This window comes from Cyanistes caeruleus, chromosome 1 (genome assembly GCF_971803275.1).
Source record: "Cyanistes caeruleus chromosome 1, bCyaCae1.hap1.1, whole genome shotgun sequence".
Classification (NCBI taxonomy): Eukaryota; Metazoa; Chordata; class Aves; order Passeriformes; family Paridae; genus Cyanistes; species Cyanistes caeruleus.
Window position 1 is genome coordinate 117,411,377 of NC_141701.1, and position 23,203 is coordinate 117,434,579.

Consider the following 23,203-nt stretch of genomic DNA (forward strand, 5'->3'; position numbering starts at 1 on the left):
TATAAGAGTACCATCATGCTTGCAGTCAATGGGAGATTATAATGGAGCTGACAATGGAACAAGAAACACAGAATCATAAACATTATGTGGGTTGTACAATGGACTTGCCAAATGTCTCTATTCAAAATAGATTTGAAAAGAGAACCTGTGTGTGACTGTTGAAAATGAGCTTTTGAACGTGGATTCTCACATGACTGTGAGAGTTAGAGTTTTACAGAGTAAAACAAATACTTTCCAGAAAAGAGGATTTCATCATTCAGCCATGCTGTTGCCAGGCATGGTTTTACACATCTTTAATTTAGACTGTGAGCCATTTTCTAATGAGGATAGGGAGCCTTCAAGAGAAACAGAAATATTTAAAAAGATGGGACATAAATTTGCTATGTCAGTGTAATGTTTAGTGACACTGCTTTGTGCTGCTGATGACTCCTTTTCTTCCAAATGCAGTATAAAAATAGCGGTCAGGCAGTTCTGAAATAAACAATAACACTTCCCAAATGTTAAGAATGTTAACACAAGTGCCCCAGCTAAAATTCAATTAAGGTAGTGACATCAGGGTTGGACACGGTGCTTGTTCGTATTCCTTCTGAAGTTTGTGGGAGATTTGATATTTATTTCACAGACAGTGAAGGCTAAATCTGTCATTTTTTTTTTCCCCCTCAGGGAAAATGCCAGGTTTCTAATCAAGCAAATTATAGGGATGACATTAAATTCTTTAACTGCCTTGGCCCTCTGTACACATGAAATTTCACCCCTTCTTTAAGCAGATTCTATTTTTAAACTGCCATAAATCCAATTTGTTGCAAGCCAGTTGCAAATAAATTTGGATGTACCCACTTGGGGGTTAATCCAGATTGAAATAAATGAGTTAAGTTCTGCTTCTGTGGTTGAACAATAACTTCTTTTGTGATGGAGATCTGGTCTTGTATTTGTGGTTAATATCATCCAAGCCACACTTTATGAGGCAATGAAAATGTCTCTATTCCCATCTGGGGAAAGAAGCAAAGAATTTTTTTTTTAATTTTGTTGGAATTTCCCTTTTCAAAATTTCCCAAGATGTAAAGGGCAAGTATATAGTATATGTGAAGTATAAAAATGGTCATAAAACAGTTGAAGTTAGTATTGATCACCTAGAGTAAGGGCATGTTAAATCTAGATTTTTTTCTGATGTGAAAAGTGGTAGAGATATAGTTGTTTTCATGGTTTTTTTCCTTTCATTTAGTCATACAATGCAGTGTGACACAGACCTTTGTTAGTACTCTATACTGGCACATGAAGACAAGTAATTGTGTTATTTATCTGATCTGGAATATGTCTTGGGTGACCCTGTCCAAGTAGCATCATGTTCTTCCCATTCACTTCAGCTTTACCCCTTCTTTCTCCCATACTTAGCCTTCTTACTGATTCCCAGCACTGCATCTGCTGAGATATTTTCCCAGAAGGCTGTGACAGACATAACTGTCTGTGTGTACCAGCACAGGATGCTGCAAGAGGGTCCAAAACCTGCAGGTGGCTTGCAGAAGCCTTCTGTCCTGTGTATCTCCTGGGCACAACCTCTCCAGTTACTGAGGTGTGAGTTTGGTTTTTGGGAGTTTGTTTGTTTTGCCTTTTTAAAAAAATATAAATCGTATATTCAATCTTTGAAATACAGGAAACAGAAAATATGATTCTGCTGGATGGCATGATTCAGTCTGGATGTGAAGGCAACTAAAATTTTATAGCATTTAAGCTCTCAGCAGGATCCTGAAAAACAAATTGCCATTGTAGTTTGACTATGTTCAGCCTTTACACTTTCTGATGAAAGCTAGCTTCTTCATGGTTTTCTGAAAAGTTGAGAGACTTTGTCTGTGACTCCTGATACATCACTTTCCTGTTCTGCAGTTTGCATCACACTTTTGATATGGTATTTCCTGCTACATTTGCTTCATTGAGAATAATGAGATGCTTGGTGAAATTGGGAAAATTTGAAATATATGTTTAAATAAGATTTTGCGTTCTGTAGTGTACAGTATTAACTTTGTTGGGAAAGAAAATACAAATTCTTTTTTCCAGCCTTCCTGCTAAACTGTTTGGCCAATACAGGTAAGACTGTAGTTTGGTTTTCAATTCCTCACATTTCTGTTCTGAGAACAAGAGCCTCAAAAAAACCACCTCAGCTTCAGGTACTCCTTAGAACAAACACAATTTTTTTGAGTAAGCCAAGACTGTAAAACATTGCTACAGTATCTGTGAAAGCTGTTCTCTCTGCTCCTTATCACAGCGTGGGAGTCTGATGTAGATTGACAAGCAGTCTTTATTGACCAGGACCAGTAATATTACCACATATGTACTGTCCTCAAACTCTCTAACAGTTGCGTACTAGTTAGATTTCTATAATTAGCTGCCCTGCAACCTACTAAACAAATGTAGTGTTGTGTCTGTACATGAGTGAGAAGAGATTAAATGAATTTGTAACTGTAGCACTAACTATATAAAAAAGTATTAATCAAGTTACAATGGAGAGTCTGGGCCATTGAGCACATTATCAATGCATCTGTCATTGATACTGACTTAAGCCTTCCTGAGCAAAGTAAAAGCTAACTTTCTTTGTAGACAGATACCCTTTTGGCCAGGATACTGCTAATGGTATTTTTATTGTCTGTTCAGCAATGAGCTTTACTTAAGTCAGCATCCCATGTTTCCCAGGCTAAACACCTGTGAAGACCATTGCCTTGTTTCCTGGAGGCCTCTGTTTAAATTCCTGTGATCATGAAATGAAGAGTTAATTTAACCTGGAAAATATAATAGCGGTTTGAAAGAGGAAGTTCTTGTTGATCAGGCATCATCTGTAGGTTTGTGCATTTAGAGCAGTAATATGTTACCAGGAAGTAAATGATTCATTAAAAAACAGTGTGTAGAGAAGATGCAGAAATGAGCTTCCTGTTAAACTTGGAAAAGGTACAAGATTCTTCCTTTTTACTTGCTACTGAAAAAAGTCCCACTGAACTGTTTTTCCTAAGTTCATGCTATCTTGAGCATAGGCAAAGAATTTAGACGCTAACTCTGTGTAATTCTGTGTTATGCAGACAAAGTGAAATTATTTCTCCATTCTCAAGGCATTTATTTTTGAAAGATTTATTTGTATTTTGACTTTACATTGTGTGAAGAGTATACATTAAATGGAAGCCTTTTCATTTTGGTGAATGATTTTGATAAATGAAGCAGTAGACACTCATATGTTTTCACAGAAGTCTGTCTCACACTTGCACTTCCCCTGGTTTTGAGGAGTGTGAGGCTGATGACTCCACAGTGCCGAGTCTGCCTGAAAGAGATTTCTCTTTCTGCTTCATCTCAAACCTTCGTTAACTAATGCTGGCTTCATCTAATTGTCATTACTACTAGCCCATTGCATTTTTTCTTAGGATCTTTTGTGATCTGATTCCTTAATTTTCCTCCTTTACCTGAAGTGTAAAGGATTAATGATGGACCCTTTTAATTTCCCTTTTCTTCTTCTTAGCTCATGTCTCAGTATCTTTTTCTATTCTGAGCTCTGTATCTTCCCCAAAGTGGTGTATTAAAATAGCTTCGCTTTCATGCTCATTAAGTGAAAGTTTGCCATTTGTGTCTCAATGTAAAATAGGACAAACAACAACTGTTGTTATTAAATTAATAAGCTTTTCTTTGCATAAATGTCATAATCACACACCTAATTCAGCAGAAGACATTATAAGTCTCTGATTTCTCAAGATCAATACAAAAATATTTTTGTAAGAAATAACACTTCTGGTATTTTATTATAGATAAGCTTTATCTTTTGTGAAGAAATATGTAGACATTTTCTCCTTTTTCCTTCCCTCCCCCATTTTCACATTATATCAGATGGTTTGGGTAACTTTTCATTCTGCCTCTTTAGAATGTACCTTTTTATATAAATGCAACATGACAATTTCTAGTGGTAGTGGACAAAAGTAGCAAAATTACATGCTTGCTGCCTTGAAGGGTGTTATTTTCTGTGTTTCTATTTAGCTAAGACAGCTTGACAGTTAAAAATCTAATCTTCTTCAACTTGTAGATTCAAGATGCTGCAAGTCAAGGCTTGAAATTTGTTGGAATTATACCTCAGTACCATTCCAGAAAGAGCTGCCTTGTCAGCGCCTCCCTGACACCTGCCAGTAACAACTCTGTTCAATCAAGAGATAATAAAAATGTATCAAATTACCCCGAGGATCATGCTTCACCGGATGGTGAGAAAATAGACAGCACTGATGGATGCAGTACTCCAACACAGAGTGAGCAAAGTGCTGACCAATGTGCCACATCCAGAGAGAGCTGTAGAGGTGAAGGACAGGCTACTGAGGAGCTGAATTCCAAGTCTGTGAAGGGAAGTGAAGAACAGCCTCAACATGAGAACTCAAGTGTGAGAGAAGCAGCAGACAAGACGAATGGACTTCCAGAGAATGAAACGCCAGCACGATGCTTAAAACCACTTACTGGCAGTAAGTACTGTAGTGACCTTTTGTACATAAAAGCTAAGTTAAAATGGCCTCAATTACATTCCCAGCTCCTTTGGGGGGTGGGGATGCAGGGGGGACATTACCACTGAGATAGTGAAGAAAAGATGCCCCAAATGAGCCACTTAACCTGATTTCCAGCATGGTTACACAGTTCACTGCAACTGAGCAGGAGTCAGGTGGCAAAGGAAGAGATGATATAAGCAGGTGCAGCTTTGTTATGGCCCATATGTATGCCTGATTGTGAAGACTTATTTTTGTCTGCTGTTCAGCTGAATTGGTTCATTTCTGTATTTGTTGCCATACCCTCAGAGCTCTTGATCTTTGTGTCCTTTTTGTCTGTTTGAATAAAAAGCCCTGTTAATCTGCCTGACAAGCTTTTGCAGCCATAAAAGGAATAATTCACAAAGACATATCACAGCCCCTTTGTAGCAGGTGAACAGATAGCTGGAATTAAACCACCTCAGGAACAGCATGAATATATGTGATCTGGACTCTGAAGTCTCCTAGTATCCTACAGTCAGTGTGGGAGTCAGTGCACCAGTCAGAACTGTAATTACTGGAAAACAGCAGTTATTTTTGTTAATGACTCATGTTTGCTAATTCATAATAAAAATTTGGTAATGGGGCTCATAATAATTTGCCTTCCAGTTACCCTTTTTTTTTTTAAGATTTCTACTCATATACTAGTTTCATTTCTTTGACATATTCTTCCTCGGGTGGGCTTTGCACTTTTTAAATGTCATTTTATGCCATCAAAGACCACAAGTCTCAGCTGAGGTCTAAAATACCCTCCTTAAGGTGTTTGTTACTCAAAGGTTACTTCTGTAAGTAAGAACTGTAGTTCAAAGTAGGACGTAGACCAGAGCAATTTAGAAAACTGAAAGGAAAAATATTCTTGCTCCATTTCCAGTTTAAGCCTCAAAATACATTTCTATATTTGTTTAAATCCAAGAAATCCATGTTTACACTTATTTCTCTTACTGCTTTCCTTAATTTCCTTACAGGTTACAAATCTATGGAGGGGGAATGTGGGTGGAATTTCTAAAGCTGGTACTGTCTTTGACTTTAATTTGTCACTATTCTCTAAGACTTTACATAGATTCAGCCAAACAATCCTACCCCTTTGGGAATTTCTTATGTAGGACCCAGAATGACTTTGCATTGTACTCCTTGGATTATTGTCTTGGTTTCCATTGCAGTTTGGTGTAATTAGCTTTCGGATCCAATTTGGACCGCAGAGTAACCTTCCAACATACTTTCTTCAGCTTTTGTTGGGCAAGGGGGCACCCAGATTGGGTCAAAGCATAGCTGTTGTTTGAACAGTCTCTTGTCTACAGCCTTAGAGGTGGGTTGTCCCAAAACTATAATTTTACACATTAAACGTATCTTAGTTTTTTTGTTAAAAATCAGTTATCTGCAAGTCTAACCAGATCAGTTCTCTTTTTTATACGCTATCTTTGAAAGAGTTAACTTAGCATGTTTAATCATCTCCTTGATGCTATTCCTCTCCTTACTGAACATTGAAATTCTTTTGCTGCAAGTAACCATGTCCTTAATATTTCTGCATAATGTGAAGCTGATCACCTCCCGTCTTCCCCATTTTTGTCTGTAACACCTCAGGATTGCTGCTTATTTGCCAGAAAAGAGGCTTTGTTTTAAAAATGTATTTAGTTTCCTCAGTTATCTTTCTTTGAGTGCTTTTTTGCTTTATTTTTCATGCATTTTTTAAATTGCTGAGCTATGCAAATACTTTCCAAGACTGAAGGTCTGAGAAGGCAGTTTTATGTGGTAGCTCATCTAAAGTAGAATTTTTCCAAATCCTGTACAACACTGCTGATTTCTTTATTACTCTTGAATGAATTTTTGTTATTACAGCACTCCCTTTTCCTCCCATGGAAAATGTATTTCAATTTTTGGCACCAGTTCTCCATCCTTCCTTGGGAGTGTGAAGATTGAAAGCATCAGGTGGTTGTTTTTTTTTTCTACATATTCCATAGGAAGTTACCACTCTTGAACTGCTTCTCCTCTGTGTAAAACTTCAGGGAAAAAAAATCATATTCCTTACTATTTGTGGGGTCTTAAATACGCTCTTTATTTTAGGTTTTATACTATTCAAGTATTATTTTTATGCTTCTTCACTTGATTCCTGAATGTTTTGTAGTGCTCATTCACTTCCCCCGTTTTTAAAAGGCTTTTCAGCGCAATGTTGAAAAATATTTGCCTGTGAACAAGGCACAGATATTCCAATAGTATGTCCAAAAGTTCTGTGTTAACTTAGAACCAAATTGAAGGGTGTCTTTGGCCATGCTTGAGGATTTGGGGTCACTGGTGAAAACTTGCCAGTAGTGACTTGGGTTAGACAACACCTTCCACTAGACCAGGTTGTCCAGGGAGGGAGCAGTCACAACTCTCCTGAGCAATCTGTCCTGGGGCCTCATCACCCTTACCGTGAAGAATTGCTCCCTAATATCTAAGCTAACCCTACCCTCTTTCAGTCTGAAGCCTTCACCCTATGCCCTATCATTATATGCCCGGTAAAAAGTCTCTCTTCAGCTCTCTTATAGGCTCCCTTGGAAGGTTGCTCTGAGGTCTTTCGAGGCTGAACAGCCCAAATTTTCTCAGCCTGTCCTCATATGAAAGGTGGTTCATTCCTCTAACCATCTTTGTGGCCTCCTCTGGTCTTTCCTGTGCTGGGAGCCGAGAGCAGGATGCAGTACTGCAAGTGGGATCTCACCAGAGCAGAGCAGAGCAGAGGGGCAGAATCCCTCCCTTGCCCTGCTGCCCACGCTGCTTTGGATGCAGCCCAGGATAGGATTGGATCTCAGGGCTGTGAACACACATTGCTGGGTCATGTCCAGCTTCTCATATCAGTGACTTAGTACATACCAGAAAGATCTCCTTTTCCAGCAAAAGACTCTTCTGGGGGTCAGAATCAAAATTATGAGAGAGGCATTCTACCTGTGCTCTTCTGAGCTAGGATTATCATAATTTCATTCTTTCTAAACAAATGGTAAACAGCAAGAGGATTCACATTAATGTTTATTCCTTTCTACTCTACTTAAAATATAGTTCATGTCTGACTGAGATCATTGGGTCTCTTCTCATGTTGGTTATGAGCTTCCAGCTCTTCTCTTCAAGTGCTGCCAGCCTGTTTCTGAGCATCTCCCTTCTGGTATCTTTTTCAGTTTACACACTGCTTCTTACTCAGTGATGTTTGTTAGAGAGCAATCTTAACATTTCTCTTGCCATCTCTTTCTTTACTTTTGCTTGAGGTTAGAACCTAATAGCTTGGAAACAAGAATAGCTTATTGAGTGAAGAAATTTAATGTCATGTCTTTACCTTTCATATTAATATATTTGGGGAGAATTTTTGGCATTTGGAAGTCAATAGAAATTCTACTGTTGATTTACGTGTCCATTAATAAGTAAAATGATAGTGTCCAAAATATTTTAATTGGTTATTTTAATTATGGCTATACTCTTCTGATAAGGATATCTGTTTTTAAAGTTAATTCCAGTTTAGGGCTGTGAAAGCTCAGCTTTGCTGTCTGCAATGACTTTTTTGCCTGTAGTAACTACTCCTAAAATATACTGGAGGAGACATGGGAAAGAGTCTAGAAGATGTTCTAATTTTTAAGACCCTTCACAATGCCATTTTTAAAATTCATTTGCTGTTGTGTTAATGTCTCACCTTTGCTCAGATCCAGAGTAAATCAACAAAGCAGCTATCAGAGTCTCTACATGAGTGATTCAGTGCATTCATTCTTGAGATGAGACTGCCATTGGCTTGTTCCACACTTTTGTGTCATCAAAACCAAGTTATTTAATACTTTAATAGACATGATCTGCAGAATGCAATTCCTTCTAAATTTGCAGTAAGATTTAGTGTTTGAACTGGTGATTCCCATAAAAGAATGTTGCATTAGTACTCAGGTATTACTGTCTTTAAATGTTTTATTATCAACAGTGTGTGTAAGAAATACTGTAAAAGCAAACAAAATACTGTATTGGGTCTTGAGAGAGTCTGTGTTGGACTGCAGAAACATATTAAGGAGATAACCACATCCCAAAGAATTTTTTGCAGTTGCACAGTGTAATTAGGCAAGGGCAAACAGTGGGTTATGCATTGTTTTAACTGAAATTTTATTATAAGGTTGTTGAATTATTCCATTTTTTTACTCTTTGGTAGAAGCAGAGATCTTCGCTCTCTTCAACAAGCCCAAAACCCCACAGAAATGCAGCCAGTATTATACAGTGACTATCCCTATGAGGATCTCCAGGAATGGGCAGACTGTCAACAGCTTAGAAGCAAATTGGCTGGAGCACATGACAGATCACTTCAGGAAAGGAGGCTCATTGGTAAACGCCATCTTCAGCCTTGGAATGGTAAATGGTATGGAAATTAGAGAAAGCATTATGCTGTGATTATTTTCCTCTCCCCTTTAATAGAGGTCATTATCTTTGAAGAGAAGATATTTGGGAGGTACTTTAATATAGACTTGAGGCAGATTTGTAATAGATCAGCCTCTTCCAGTGAAATGGAGTGGAAGTACAGAAAATATTTTGGCATTTGAATAAGGAAAACAGATCATGTATTATATTTCATAAACATACTAGAGATTATTTTGTAATTGCAGAAATATATGGAGTTAATAAGCAGTACCAAGTAAAATGAATTAAACTAATAAGATTGCGAAACAGATGACATAAATAGAAGGTTGACTTTGCTGTCATCCTGCATGTGGCTTTAATTGCAGGTCAGTGCAAGGACTTGAGATTTATCTGGCCAACAAGAAGTTAATTCCAGTTCTTGCAGAGACCCTTTTCACCTGGATGGCACAGTTATACAAAATTGTCTTTATGTTTGTTTCATCTTAGCTATGAGTTATGGATAAATGTTGGTTTTAATTTAATAAGATTAAAAATCCTAGATTTGCATGTTGTGGAAAAGTGGTACTGGGTCCAGCATAGTATTGTAGCCAGTCAGTACCACACTCATGGCCATCATGGCAAGCCTGGTGTACAGAGAAGGACTTGGGTGCACAGATCCAAGAGACATAACCTAGGAGCCATGAGAACAGTTGAAGAGAAGTACTTGAACATAAAAATGTTGAAGTTGCAGCCAGATTAATTTAATTGGAAAATTTTGCATACTTCATGGTTAAAGTGCTTATGGCTGAATCTTTCACCTAACTTTGGTTTGATTTGCTTTTTTCTAAAGGAATGTGGTAAGGAACGTGATTGCACATTCCTACTAAAATTAGTTGGTTTATGCCTCAAAACTATAGGGGAGCTGCTTCCAGAGCATCTTCTTACTGTTGGTCTAAATTCTAGAACCCAGGCTAAAACAAAGGAATATGACTCAGTTCTGGTAAAAGTCAATCAGGAAATTAACAGGCAATCCTAATTTTTCATTTTACAAACAAGTACCAAAAAAAAAAAAAAAGGAAGGTCTAAAGTTCAGCTGATGGAATGCTTTCACACAGCTTCCTGGAAAGCCTTGTAATTGCTAGTTAAGTTGCTTAAAAATAAATGGTCATTTACTTTATGTATATAAATTGCACAGAGGCAAAGCTAATTGGCTCTATCAGGCTCAGTTATCAGACTCTGTTTTGAAATAAAATCTGCTTGTCAGTTCACTCTAAAATGTTTTAAACACAGCGTTTTTCCATTATTCAAACTTTTCGAGTTCATTTACATAGCAGAGCCCTGTGGGAGGTTCATGTACTTGGATACCAGAGTGAGGAGTGCTGGATAACTGCCTGTGGATGTAGATAAAGCAGGCTTGAATGCTGGCAATAAAGTTTCAACTCAAACAAGACAACAAATTATGTAAAAGTGGAGAGATTCAGGAGTAAGTTAGATGAGTGATGGAAGAAGAACAATTAATAAACATTGTTATTGACGTTTTATGGCTACAAACATTGTAAGGAACAAATTTTAGAAATCAAAAAGCTGAAACAAGGTTTCTAAAAGTGTATTATGCTATTAGAAGAACATTTACTAAGAATATATGTGAGTTGCTATTACTTGCAGTTAAATGTTTTATCATTTAAATCCTAAATTTTTTCTGTGCTGCAGAGAAATGGAACAGCTTTTTTACTCATACCAGTCAGTATCAAACAACACAGGGTAGGGATGAGAGAAGAAGTAGGGGTCTGAGGGCTTCTCAGCCTTTTAATTTTTTCTGGACTTCTATGGCAGCCTGTCCAGCTCTTCATATCTGGGCTTACTCACTGATTAATCCTCTTCCAAATTAAGGTAGTATCAGCATATTTTCTTTAATTGGCTATATCACATTTCTTTGTTCTGAGGGCTGGTTTTCTTTTTGGCTTAAAGTATGAATTCATTATTTTGCTTATTAGACATAAAAGCAGGGTTATTATCTTCTTTTCCCCCTTGTCCTTGGAATACCCAATGAAGTGAAGATTTCCAGATTGTCAGTAGTCATAAATCTGTTTCTTCCTTCTGCTAACAGCTTAATAATTAGTCTTTAAAAGAGTTTTAAAGTTCACTGGTAACAATTGTTTCTTTTTGCTTATTGTACCAGATAATTATAAACAGAAATACAACACAATTGCTGATCTCAGTTTATAAACCATGTAGAGTAATACCATATATTAAATGTATTCAGATTTTGCTGGTAAGTTAGAAACAGCAGTCTGCTTGGTCCTTGAATGTTCTCATGTTGGCAGGTAGCAGTTATTTATTTAAATTTGCTCTTCAGTTACCTGCTGGTGTTTCTCATCCAGCTCATGGAATTGATAATTCTTCCTGTAGTCCCAGGTGTAAACTGATCCTGCCTCGTGATCTAAAGTGATTATAGGAATCCACCCTTGACCTCTTCTAGTGAGAATGGAGACAGTAACAGCAAGCTACAGATTAATACCAAATGGAAAGGAAGTAACAGGTGGGGTCTCTTTCTTCCCTGTAACAGCAAGTCTCCAATCAGCACTGTGAGGAGGCAGAAGAGTCAAACCTCTTCAAGGTTATATTTTGATGCCTTAACAGAATAATCACAAGCCTGTTCATCTTCAGTTGAACTGCAGCTCTTTAAGTGCCTAGCATTTTTGTGTTTGTTGTACCATTCTGTCTGTGAATTTTCTGCCTTTCAAACCTAGAAAAAGCCAGCCAGCCAGTGAGAAAACATTGACAGTACTTAAACACAACGCAAATGAAACAAAATGTGAGTTGCTTGGAAGAAGAAAGTCAGGATTTTAAGAGAGTCCAATTGATAGTCTCTGTCATCTGCCTCTGAGAGAGACGAGCCAGCGATGCCTTTGGCTGATTATTGTCACCTTAGCCTCTGAAGTACTGGGATTTTTATCATCCGTATGGAATTATTTTCTCTGTGTGTACTGAAGGTGAAAAGATGCAGAAGGGGGCAGGAATGATAATACGAAGCAAAGGCAGACATTCAGGTCACGTGCCCCATAAAGCCATCGAGAGCTAGTTTTCCTTGTTGAGAGCAACAGCAGCCTGAAGGTTAGTTTTCCTAGATAAGGAGAATTTGTTGTTCAAAGACAACAGGGGGAAAATTGTCGCCTGCTAAGACAGCTGTCATGGTAAAATAAGTAATCTTTTCCCACATACCTCCTGTAAATCAGAAGCAAGAACATCAAAATACGTTTTTGTCAATCGAACTACATCAAATATTTATACAACCCAGTGAAAATAGCTTTTTGTGCACAGTAGGAAACCTTAATAAAAGATGCAGTGGTAATGGAACATTTTCAGAGGAAGGACATTGATTGTAACCTCTACTTTTGGAGCCTGTTCTTTAAGTAAGAGTGAAGTTCATGAATAGAGATTGGGAAATGATACTGAAAACAGTAATGTCAAAATGTTTTGTTTTATTAGCACTTCTTACTGCCCTATTGTAAATGGATGAATATTTAGCATTTCTAAGGAACTTTCAAGCTCAGGCTATGTTCCAGGAGCTGAATCTTGTTAAACAAGAGATTACCAGAAGAGAATACAACTGCATCAGAATCAGGAAATACTTTACATAGGAAACAGTGAAAACTGGAAAGACCAACTTACCATCTAAAGCTTTAGATGACTGATCTTTGTAGACAGGTTAGGTAACATCTAGCTGTATAAATGTATCTGTAAAATCTGCCCTGCAGGAATCTGTGTATGAGTTGTCACCTTAAAGTGGCAGTATAATCAATGGAAATCTAGGCCTGGACCGATAGTGTCAGTAGGATTTGTGTTGTGATCCACCTCATCCTACATGAGGATATGCAAAAGAGATCAGATGCATCTAGACAAGACTGAGATACTTCATGCTTCCTTTGCCTTAGTCTTCACAGACACAGGCAAAGGTTGCACCTATCTTTAAAAGAAAAGGCCAGAAGTACAAACCAGGGACCTACAGTGTGGTCAGCCTCATTTCATTTCTGTAGGTCCGCTGGGAACTCGTGGACACATGAAGGAGAGGACAGTAATTGGGGACATTCAGCATGAGTTTAACAAGAGTAAAACGTAGTTGAAACTGATTGTCCTCTGTGATAAGGTAACGATTTGTGGGTGAAGAGAAAGCAGTAGATGTCATTTTGGGTGAATTCATCGAGGGAGTTTGGCAGTGACTCCCACAATATTTTTGTATCCAAGCTAGGACCATGCAGCCTTGATGGCTAAAAATCTGGTTATGTGGCTAGACTCAGAGAGCCGTAGTTAACAGGTCACAGTTTACCTGGAGTAAAAAGTGGAGTACCACAGAGATCTGTCCCGGGGCCTTTTTGTTAGCACAACAACATTGTTGTGTTTAATAATTTTATCAGTGATGCACAGGAGGCAACAAGGCTTGCCTTTGTCAAATTTGTGGATGATCCCATACTCAGGAGACAGCTGATGTGCCTCAGAACTGGGCTACTGTCCAGAGGAACCTGGGCAGGCTGAAAAAACAAACCAGCAGGAGCTGTTTCATGAAATTTCATGAGGATAAGTGTCCTGCCTCTGAGATGGGAGAGGCCTTTTCACTAATCCATGCTGGGTGCAGCCTGGCTGGGTAGCAGCTCTGTTGAGAGGGCCAGGGGAATTTTAGTAGGCAGCAAGCTGAAGATGAACCATCACTTGAGACAGGATAGCTTTGGGGGACCTAGCAGTGCCTTGCAGTGCCTTTGAGAAGACAATCAAAAAGGTGGATCCAGGCCCTTGATTGGTGTTTGGTAGGAGGATTGGAAAAAAATATATATAAATTGAAAAAAGAGAGGTCCTTTTTGGATATAAAAAAAAACAACCACTTTCTCATCATGAAAACAATCACTCTCTGGAAGAGGCTGCCCAGGAAGTTATGCTATCTCCATTCTTGGAGATTTTGAGGATGCAGCTGGATAAAGCCATGAGTGGTTGTCTCTGCAGTTGTATTGAATCTGCTTTGAGCATGTGTTTGGACTGGAGACCTCCTGAGGTCCCCATCCAGCTCAATTACCGTATGATTCTATGAAACTGTTGGATCAGGTGCATCTCACCTAGCGGGCCAGCTCTAGAACATGTGACTGTTGACTTAAATTGCCCCTTACATCTAGAGCTCTGTGTGATAAAAGTACTGCAGGCAGACGCAGTGCATCTGGCCATTTCCTTGCCCTTCCTCACCTCTGTGTAAGTTTCCCTGGAATTCCTGCTGATCCTGACATCATAGCATGGGTTATAAGTGCCTTTTCTTCAACACATGACCCTGCTAGCTTTTTCTCTGCTGCATTCTCCTTTCCCCCATTATTCTCAGCATCCCAAATGCTTCACATGCAAAGGAATTAAAAATCTAATTATTCTTTCCTGTGCCTCCCTTTTTCTCTGGAAGTGTAGTACATGACATGTAAAAGATAAAATGTGCAGCCAGGGTGTGAGATGTGAGAACTGGCAGGTGTGCATTCATGGCATGAATATGTAAAACACTGTGGCACGACAGGTAGAGAGATGAGGTTGGTTCTGGTTGAGAGGGAAATCTCAGTGATTGCCATCAACCAGTTTCTGTAGTTTTTCACTAGCATCACTCTGTTGGACAGACACTGTTATTTACATTTGCAGCTGTCTTTCTGTCATCATTTTCCCCTTCCAGTTTTCTCATTTTCCATGGGTTTCTTTACTAGCAAAAAAAAAAAAAAACCCATTAAAAAATCAGTGGATTGTGTGATTGATGGATGTAGCCTTCAACAGTAATCATTGTACTTCCAACAAGGAAGCAAAATCTTAGAATCATTTAGATTTGAAAAGACCTTTAGGATCATAAGTCCAACCATAAACTCAGCACTGCCAAGTGAAGTTTCTTTTGCCTGTAGGGTCTCCTGAGCTCAGCTATTGGTTTCTAAAACATTTCATATGTGCCATCATATTCACATATGTGGAAGCTGTGAATTGCATGAGTGGAATGTGCAGCAGAATGAAACATAAAGGATGATTTACGAGTGAGTGTAAACACACGCCTGCTGATTGTGTTTTGATCACTTATTAATTAGCTGGCAAACACGGGGCGGGGGAGAGCTCAAGCTGCAGTTTTGCCAACAGTGTGACACAGAATTTCATTAAGGGAATTCACAATACAAGAGCAGGGTGCTGTATAAAGCTGTCCTGGCGAGATCTGGATGTCTGTGTCTAGTAGGGATCTACTTTCAGTCTTAGGTGCTGTCCTGTCATCCCTTCTTTGGAAAATTAAAGGGCTGTTTGTACATTATTATCCTGAAATAGATTTGGATATGGGTTTGAGTGTTGGAATGCGATATTTCACAGAAATTGAGTTGGTTCCCCCTTTGTAGTGTCAGGTCTAACAAAGTGCTGTTTTTGAATGAAATCCAGTAATTAAATCTTGTACCCTTTGGTATATGGCAAGCTTGCTCTCCCTTTGTTTTCAAACCTGTAACCCAGCTTCTTAGTGACCTGGCCTGTTATTTCACAGCAAAAATGTCTGTTCTTCTCTCACTTGGATGAGAAATCTGTCTGGATGACAGGAGTTACTGCTTTGTAGTCCAGCTCATCCACCTTGGAGCAATGTGTAATCCTGGCTTGCGTAGCTGTGAGGAGTCTTCGGCTCTCTTTATTTTAAATAGAGTTGCAGGAAACCTGCTTGTCAAAACAGTGTGAAAGTAGATGGAGTATTTTTCATCTTCATTTAGTCTTCCAACAGAATCTCAAAGACAATCCCTAGTAAGTGGTTTACAACTTTTTTCCTTCACAAGTGAACCAAAAAAAAAAAAAGCTGTGTTAGTTTAGAGAGAAGTATTTTAATCTCCTGACTTGCAACTTAATGAGTCTACTGCAACAGCAGCAAAAGAGGATAAGGGACTGTGCAAATAGAAGCAGAGGGGTTGTGCACTGACACCTGCAGCAGCAGTCTTGCTGCAGTGTTTGTGTAGACATAAGCCTCCAGATGTAGGAGTCTGGTCTGTTGCAGGCTTTGCCTGCAACAAATTTGTTATTTCCAGATAATAAATTTGATTTAGATCATATAATGACATTGGAAGATGTTGACTGAGATTGTGTCTGCAAGAGGTAAGAAGCCACTTAATCCTCCTCACTGCTTCCTTTGTGAAAATTGTTTCTGAGTTTGATGTATGTTTTCCCTTGGAGGCAGCGATTCCTTCCTGCTGGCATTTCTTGACCTTGTAACATTCACCAGGAAAGCAGGATGACCCTGATGAAGCACCTAAGCAGGCTTATCCAGAAGACTCCCCTGTCAGTTCAAGAAACTGTCAGTTTGGCATGTGTGACTGCATTTCAAAAACATGTATCATACCAGTTCAAGGAATATAGTGTTGCTAGAAATGTAAGGAAACTATCATGCAAAATACAACATTTGGGGAGGGGATAAGCAAGGTCTTTTATAATCAGTCATACAGGGTAAATATATTGTTCATATTCGAAAGGCTGAAAAAGACGCTTTTTGACAATGTGAGAAGAGTTTTCTCTGTTTGCAAAGAGCACAGTCCTGCTTATTTACAGTTTCCCTAAACATAATTCTATTGTTCCATCAATCATCTTATTTTAACAAAGAAATATAAGTTTGTTTGTTTGGGTTTTTTTCAGTTATTCTGTTTCTGTTCTGTCATGGAGCTGACAAAACCTAAGCTCTGGAATATGGGAGTGATTGCTGCTTATGGACTGTGTGGCTGAGTTAAAGGAGAAAGTGTTGCTCAAGTAACTTCCAGAGTATGTGTTGTCTGAAAAAAGGCTGCACATGTAGGGAATGCAAATGAGAACAAAGAGGCACTAAACCAGATGGTCAGAATGCCTTCATAAATTGATTAAATAGTTATGAATGTATCTTTTCTTTCACACTGTTCAGATATGCCAGATCATCCTTAGTCCATGTAGATCACTGTAACTGTAGTGGCTGATCCATATGCAGGGCTCTGACTTGTGTGAGTGAATAGATATAGTCACAAGTATCAATATCATACATACCATAAAAATAAATCAGTATACCTTCAAAACACCTTGAAAATAACACATTGACATAATGTATGGTCTTTAGTGTGTTTATAGCTTCAAGTAGTTGAGCAGTACTGCTGAACTGAGGACTGAATTACTGCTCAGAATGGGAAAGCTGTGATTTCTGATGGCAAAGGGTGGACTAACAGACTGGACAGCAAGGTTTGCTATTAGGGAGTAGGACTGATCTTAAAAGTGCTAGAGGTAAAAGTCTCATTCATTTAATAGAGCTAGACTATCAGAGAATGTCTGTGAACTTTTTAGTAACATCCTTGGAAGAATATGTTATTAATAAATTCAGATGTCTTACAACACATGGAGTGTCTTCTATAAAGCTTACAGGCAGCCCTGTGTTTTCACAGATTCTTTACATGGGACAATGGATGGAGTATTTCTCTTCGAAGATGTTGCCGTGGAAGACAGTAAAACCACACAGGGGTATGATGCAATTGTGGTAGAGCAGTGGACTGTCTTGAAGGTATGTGTACAGTGTTTCTTCTTCGGCTTTTCTTTGTAAATCAAAACACTCCAAGACTGTGAGACAGACTCTCATGTACTGATTAGTGCTCCAGCAGAACAAGTCAGGCAGCCAAAGTGAAGGGATGCAATGTTAACAGTAATGCCAGTTCACCACACTGGGTTTGTACGACACACTTCTGATCTTGACCTCATGCTTTTTTTGGAGGGTAGGAAATGTGAGTGACAATAAACAGTGAAACTCTGGGCTATCTGTCTCAAAATTGCAGATGTCTGCTAGATGAACTGTACAGAGGATCTCCATTGGTTGTCAGGGCAACATGATCACACAAGTCATTTTAGCATTGCAGTTCTAAAGAAGGCAGCCCTTTAGGTAGGCAGGCTTAGCTGCAGCAGGAAAGCATGGAGAACTGCTTTGGCTCTGTCTGTGCTCCTTCATATGCTGAAAAAACTGCATATTCTGGATAAACCCCTATAGATAAACCACATGTGTCACAACTTGGTCTTCTGCAGATCCAGGTGCCCATGCAGATGAGTAGAAACAGTGCTTAGGCCAGATTGGTCAGTACCAATCTTCCACAGCAAATTTGATACACACAATACTTCTGAATTTGAAAAGCTGGGCTTAAATTCTTTGTGACTTGAAGCAAAAGTTCTTGTCGCTAGAAGCAAAAAGAACATGAGGGAGGAAAAGAAGTATAACTCTTAGAAGGTTTATTTTTGTTCTGTCTGATGTCTGCTAGAAATAGATGCTGTGTATCTACAGAGGCAATACCTGATCATTTCACTTGGAATGTATTGTAAAGGGTGTAAAATCCTTAGAAAGATAATCCCTCCTTTTGGCACACACATGGCAGAAGAACAGATTAAAGGAAAATGAGACAGATGCTAGAGTAAGTGTGTAAAATTCCAGGAGACTAAGAATGAGAGTTTTGTTATTAGATGATTATTTTGTAGTGCAGCAAGAAATGGCCAAATAGTAATGGCTACGAACAACTTGCAGAACAGTTTAGTGCAGTAATAGCAGTTGTTGCGTTAATTATCTTGTTGCTGATGTGTGTCTGAAAAATTATTCCTTTGTTGAATGAAATGTTTTTCCAGTTATGACAGACTTGACTGTAAATTCTTGTTCATTTTTAGGGTCAAATTGCAGTGTTGCCACTCAGGAACAAGGTTTTGGGGTAATGACTGATGGTTTCATGAGTGCATTAGGTCAGGGCTGATGAAGAAGGCAAATGTTAAGAAGCAGTAATGTTAACCATATGCTTAAAACTGTTAGGAAATGAATAGAGTGAAACAGCAAGTATATACTGCTTCATACTACTGTGTAAGCTGTACACAGTAGAGCTTACCTTATTTCAGAAGGCTGTGTTAGCACAGTAATTGTTCAGAGAAGATAGTGGGCATGGTCAGTGACACAGACAGCTTCCATATTAGGAAGACTTTTACATGTGTGTCCTTTCAGCCTGGAAAAGAGAAGAGTTACAGGGAATGGAATAGGTAGAGAGCTCCTAAAACATGGGAAAGTGGTAAATAGGAATTATTCGATATCTCTTCCAGTATAAGAACCAAGTGCCAAATGGCACTAGTCAAGGTCAGGTGCAAAGCAAACAAAAGAGACGTATTTAATGTAATTATATATGCAGCAGATCTGTGTAACTCCTTTCTGGACAAGGCTGTGGGTTCAGGAAGTTTAGAGGTTCTTGTGTTAGTACAAACATTTTAATTCAGATCAGGAGTGCCTATTTGAAGTGACCCCTCTGACCCATCCTTAATATATGCCTTACTTCACCTCACAGAATTGTCCCACAGTGCACAAACTGGATTCCTTTCAGTAGGAACTAAACCAGATATGCTAAGTATGCAAAACATTTGGGGCATGCTTGATCTAATATATATTACTTTTCCTTAACCATTACTTTTCCTTAACAGCCATGTTGGAAACAGTTTTCCAAGTTATAAACAGATTTTTGGCCAGAGCCAGATTTGCTCTCAAACAACCAATCCAAGGTTCTCCATCTCAATAGGATATTGGAAGAAAGTTAGGCATAATCTGTGTGGGCACAAGACAGCTTCTGTCAAGCTACATGACAAGGATAATGGGGATCCTGTGTTGGCAGAGTGCTGACCAAAACACGAGCACACAGCAGAATAATATTTTCTATCAGGGCCCTTTGAAGTGTTAGAGGCTTTGTAGGTGGAGTATCATTTGCTTTCAATTCTAGCAATTCCATGCTGAAGAGCACAGCTGGTCAATAGATTAAGGAATGAACTTCCCAGTGCCATCTGGTGTGTCAGGAGATGCTGTACTGCTACACACCATGTCTTTGTGAGGGCTAATGTGGAGAATCTCCTTTTCCAGACATAAGATTTGGGATGTGCAATTTCAGAAACTGACTGATAGCACAAACAGAGCTTGTCAGTGTGATCAGATTATTCTTTGCTGTAATTAAAAATCTGAACGCTGAGTGTTCCCTGGCAGTTTTGCTCTTTTGAGATCAAGCATGGCTGTTCTGTGGGCATTACAAAAACGTTCCACACCAAGCTGAAAGTGAAAGAGTATGGGGAAGAAAAAACTTTGTGGAGGAAGAATGTTGAGGCATTACGGAAGTCTTGCAAAGGTCTTGCCTAGAGAAAGAGCAGAGCTGGTCACCTTGGTTTTCTCCTCCTGCAGTTTGAGTAACTGTCAGGATATATCTTGCCTCATGCTTTCTGAGACATAATAGGTGTAGGTAGGTAAAGTCATGGACTCAGTGAGAGGACTAGAAGCTGGGGGATCTGTAGGCACTTGCACAGTGTCATACCCAGAAGATCAAGTGTTAAACCCGTTGGGAATTCAGCTTTTTTACCGTCAAGATGGGATAATGCAGCGGCAGAGGAAGGGACTGTAAAATGGGGAAGGAGACAGAGTTCAGTGGTGACAGAAGATGTCCACGAGCCAGTAGAGGCTTCTTGCTGTTATGAGTGTTACAGAGATAGCTATGGAGCAGTGGAATGACTCATTATGTAGAAGATTAGGGTTTTTTTGGTGTACATTCAGCTCTGATCTACATTAACATTTTCTATTTGTTATTTCCATTTTTACTAAGGCAGTGGAAGAAGCCCTGATAAGCAGTATGACATGAATGTATATAGTAGGTTCTTATTTAAAATTTGTATCAGATTTGGTTATCTGGATGTGCTTCGGTGTTTTTCAGATGTGGTCTGAACTGAATGTAAATTTATAATGTAAATTTATTGTGCTGTATCCTAATTAAGAAGAAGAAAAACAAAAGAATCCTAGCCACAACAAAAGAAAGCTTTCTTAGAAAGGGAGACATGCAGCATGTATCGATGCCCTTTAGAAAGAAAACCTTTCTAAATGAAAAGGTAAAGGGTTGCTGTTTAACCATTAACACAAAAGAGAGGGGTTGGCACACCTCTTAGCAGGGAAAGTGCTGCCTTTTTAATTGCTAAGGCTAATAGAGAAAACAAGCTGAACAGTGTGATGCACTCAGTATGTGTGTAAAATGTCAGTTTGTAGAGGATGTAAAGCTCGCAGCTGTCACAGTATGTGGTCCCGCCAAGCAGCAGACAGGATGTAATAGCTCTGAGTAATTTTAACTCTTTCTTCTCAAAGTAGAGTTGTGGCATCTTCTACAAATGACCACAGGACTTGTTATGACAAAATACTGCACTCATCCTTATCACTTTAACTCTAAAAATGTCAGGACATATTATTTCCACTGAAGTCTCTGAGATCTGGCCCTAAAACTTGTTTGATGGTTTTAATTCTGCTTGTGTAGGCAAATGTGGGTAGACAGTTCTGATTAATCAGAGCCTGCATGATTTCCCTCTCCCCATCTCTAAATCTGTCACCTTCCCTTCCCCATTACCCAAGACAAAATAGCTAATACTGTCTTTAAAATAGAGTGCTATAACATTTATCTTATATTGCTGCATTGTTCTGTCTCTGAAGCTGTGTTCATTTTGAAAATACTGTCCTTAATTTACATGTATTTTCTCATTGAAAATCTTGAGCTGCTGATTCATCACTTTGTATTTGCTGCTGTACAATACCTTTGGTGTTATGACAGGAATTAAAATCTCAAATGCATTGTGGTGTTGCCATTTCCCTGGCAGACTTGAATGGGGTTAGTCTCCACTGTAGACATGGTAAACCTTTTAAAGTGCGACATAACAAAAGATTTAAAAATTTATCTCTGCTGAGCCTAGGTTGCAAGTTGCCTTAATGTAAGCCTTGAAACAAATTCTCTGGAAATGAGGATTTGATTTGTCTGTAAATCTGATTTAGGTCATATGTCAGTTAAGCCATGTTCTGCTGTCTCCGGCCACAGGAGAAAGGCGTGACCGGGTCAGCAGAGGAGCTGATGGTGATGGGCATGAAAAGCCCAGGGGAGCCATGTGTGTGACCCTCTTTACTACTCAAAGGACAGATACGCTGCCTGGGCATAATATTTCAGCAATATCTATTGCTGAATTCTTGTTGCTTTTTAAGAAGAGCTGAACAAAACCTTCAGGAGCCTCTTATCTTCCAAAAGTTTTTATAAGTCTTGTTTCATTCCTTTATATAAGATATGAAAGCAGCATATATATATATTTGTCTGCTGAACTCAGTAGACATAGGATTAAAATCAGTTAAAATCCATAGGGTAATCTTTTCATTGGTTTTGATGTAGTAACAAAAATCTAGCAATATGGACTTGGAACCTTCCTGATAATTTCTTGTGGCTCTGGTGGCATTGAACATCTAACAAGGTGAACACTTCTTCTGTATGGCTAAAGGGCACTTGAAGTAAAGAGACTGAGCACAGTATGGATTTAAAAAATCCTTCCTAGCTGTCACAATTTTCTAAGAATTAGTTCTCTGCTCACTCATAAAATCTTCAAGGGAAAGGTGAACATCCCAGATCTAAAGTTCCTGCTTTAAAACAAGCTGAGAAAAAGTATTTCAGTCCTCTTTTATGCTTTCTATGAAACCACCCTGGGCACATGTTTCTTTTGCCCAGTAACTGACTCCAGCTGGGTAGTGCGCTGGATAATGCATCTGTGTGAGGATGTTGAGGGCTGTAGGAGTGGGTGCTGGGACCCCACAGGCTGCACACACAGCCTGCCTGTGGCGAGGGGCAGGGCAGCACTCGCCTTCCTGCTGTGTGAGCCACTGGCAATGGATGATCTAGGCTTCAGCTGCAGTGCTTGCATGGAAATAGATCACTACTTGTATAACTGGGGAGTGGTGCACAAAGCCTTCTGGTAAAAGCCACATGTTGTTTGGGAATAAATTATAACCAGAGGGAATTGTGTCAGGGAAGCTCCATGGGGATGATTAGGCTGCGTGTGTAGGGCACACTGGGGTATCTAATTTCTCAGGTAGTGTTTTTTAATGTTTTTTCTTCCCTCCAAAGAATTGATGGACAAATAGTGAAATCAGTGCTCACCTTAAGGTACACTTTAAGCGTTGCAGGAATTGTGAAGGTAAAAATGGCATAGTTACTGAAGAAGGTGTACTGATGGATTGCTATCACATTTTGTTCTTGTGTTTCTGCACAGTTAAGTGGAGCTGTCCCATCATATGTACATTGTCTGTGCAGTGGTGAGTTCAACACATTTCATAGGATGTTTCCTGTGTGGACAACTCTCTGTATCAACACTTTCACGTTATCCAGCTTTTGCTGGACCTGTACTTTTATAAATGCAGAATTGTGTTGCTGTGCAAATGTACTTCTGTGTTCCAGATTCAGGCAGTATCAGGATCTTTCAGCTAGAAAATAGGATTTGCATCCACAGAAGTCACTGAGAGAAGC

At 39.0% G+C, this 23,203-nt stretch overlaps 1 protein-coding gene across 12 annotated transcripts in view; it reads left to right on the plus strand.

Annotated features, from left to right (window-relative positions):
• Nucleotides 1–23,203, plus strand: part of RFTN1 (raftlin, lipid raft linker 1) — a 112,023-nt gene that overhangs the window by 76,369 nt on the left and 12,451 nt on the right. For all 12 annotated transcript variants that reach the window (XM_086852609.1, XM_086852615.1, XM_086852637.1 and 9 more), the window contains 3 exons: nucleotides 4,052–4,475; nucleotides 8,683–8,886; nucleotides 17,285–17,400. In XM_086852609.1, the coding sequence (XP_086708735.1) occupies nucleotides 4,052–4,475; nucleotides 8,683–8,886; nucleotides 17,285–17,400 (744 nt within the window). The remainder of the gene's footprint in view (nucleotides 1–4,051; nucleotides 4,476–8,682; nucleotides 8,887–17,284; nucleotides 17,401–23,203) is intronic.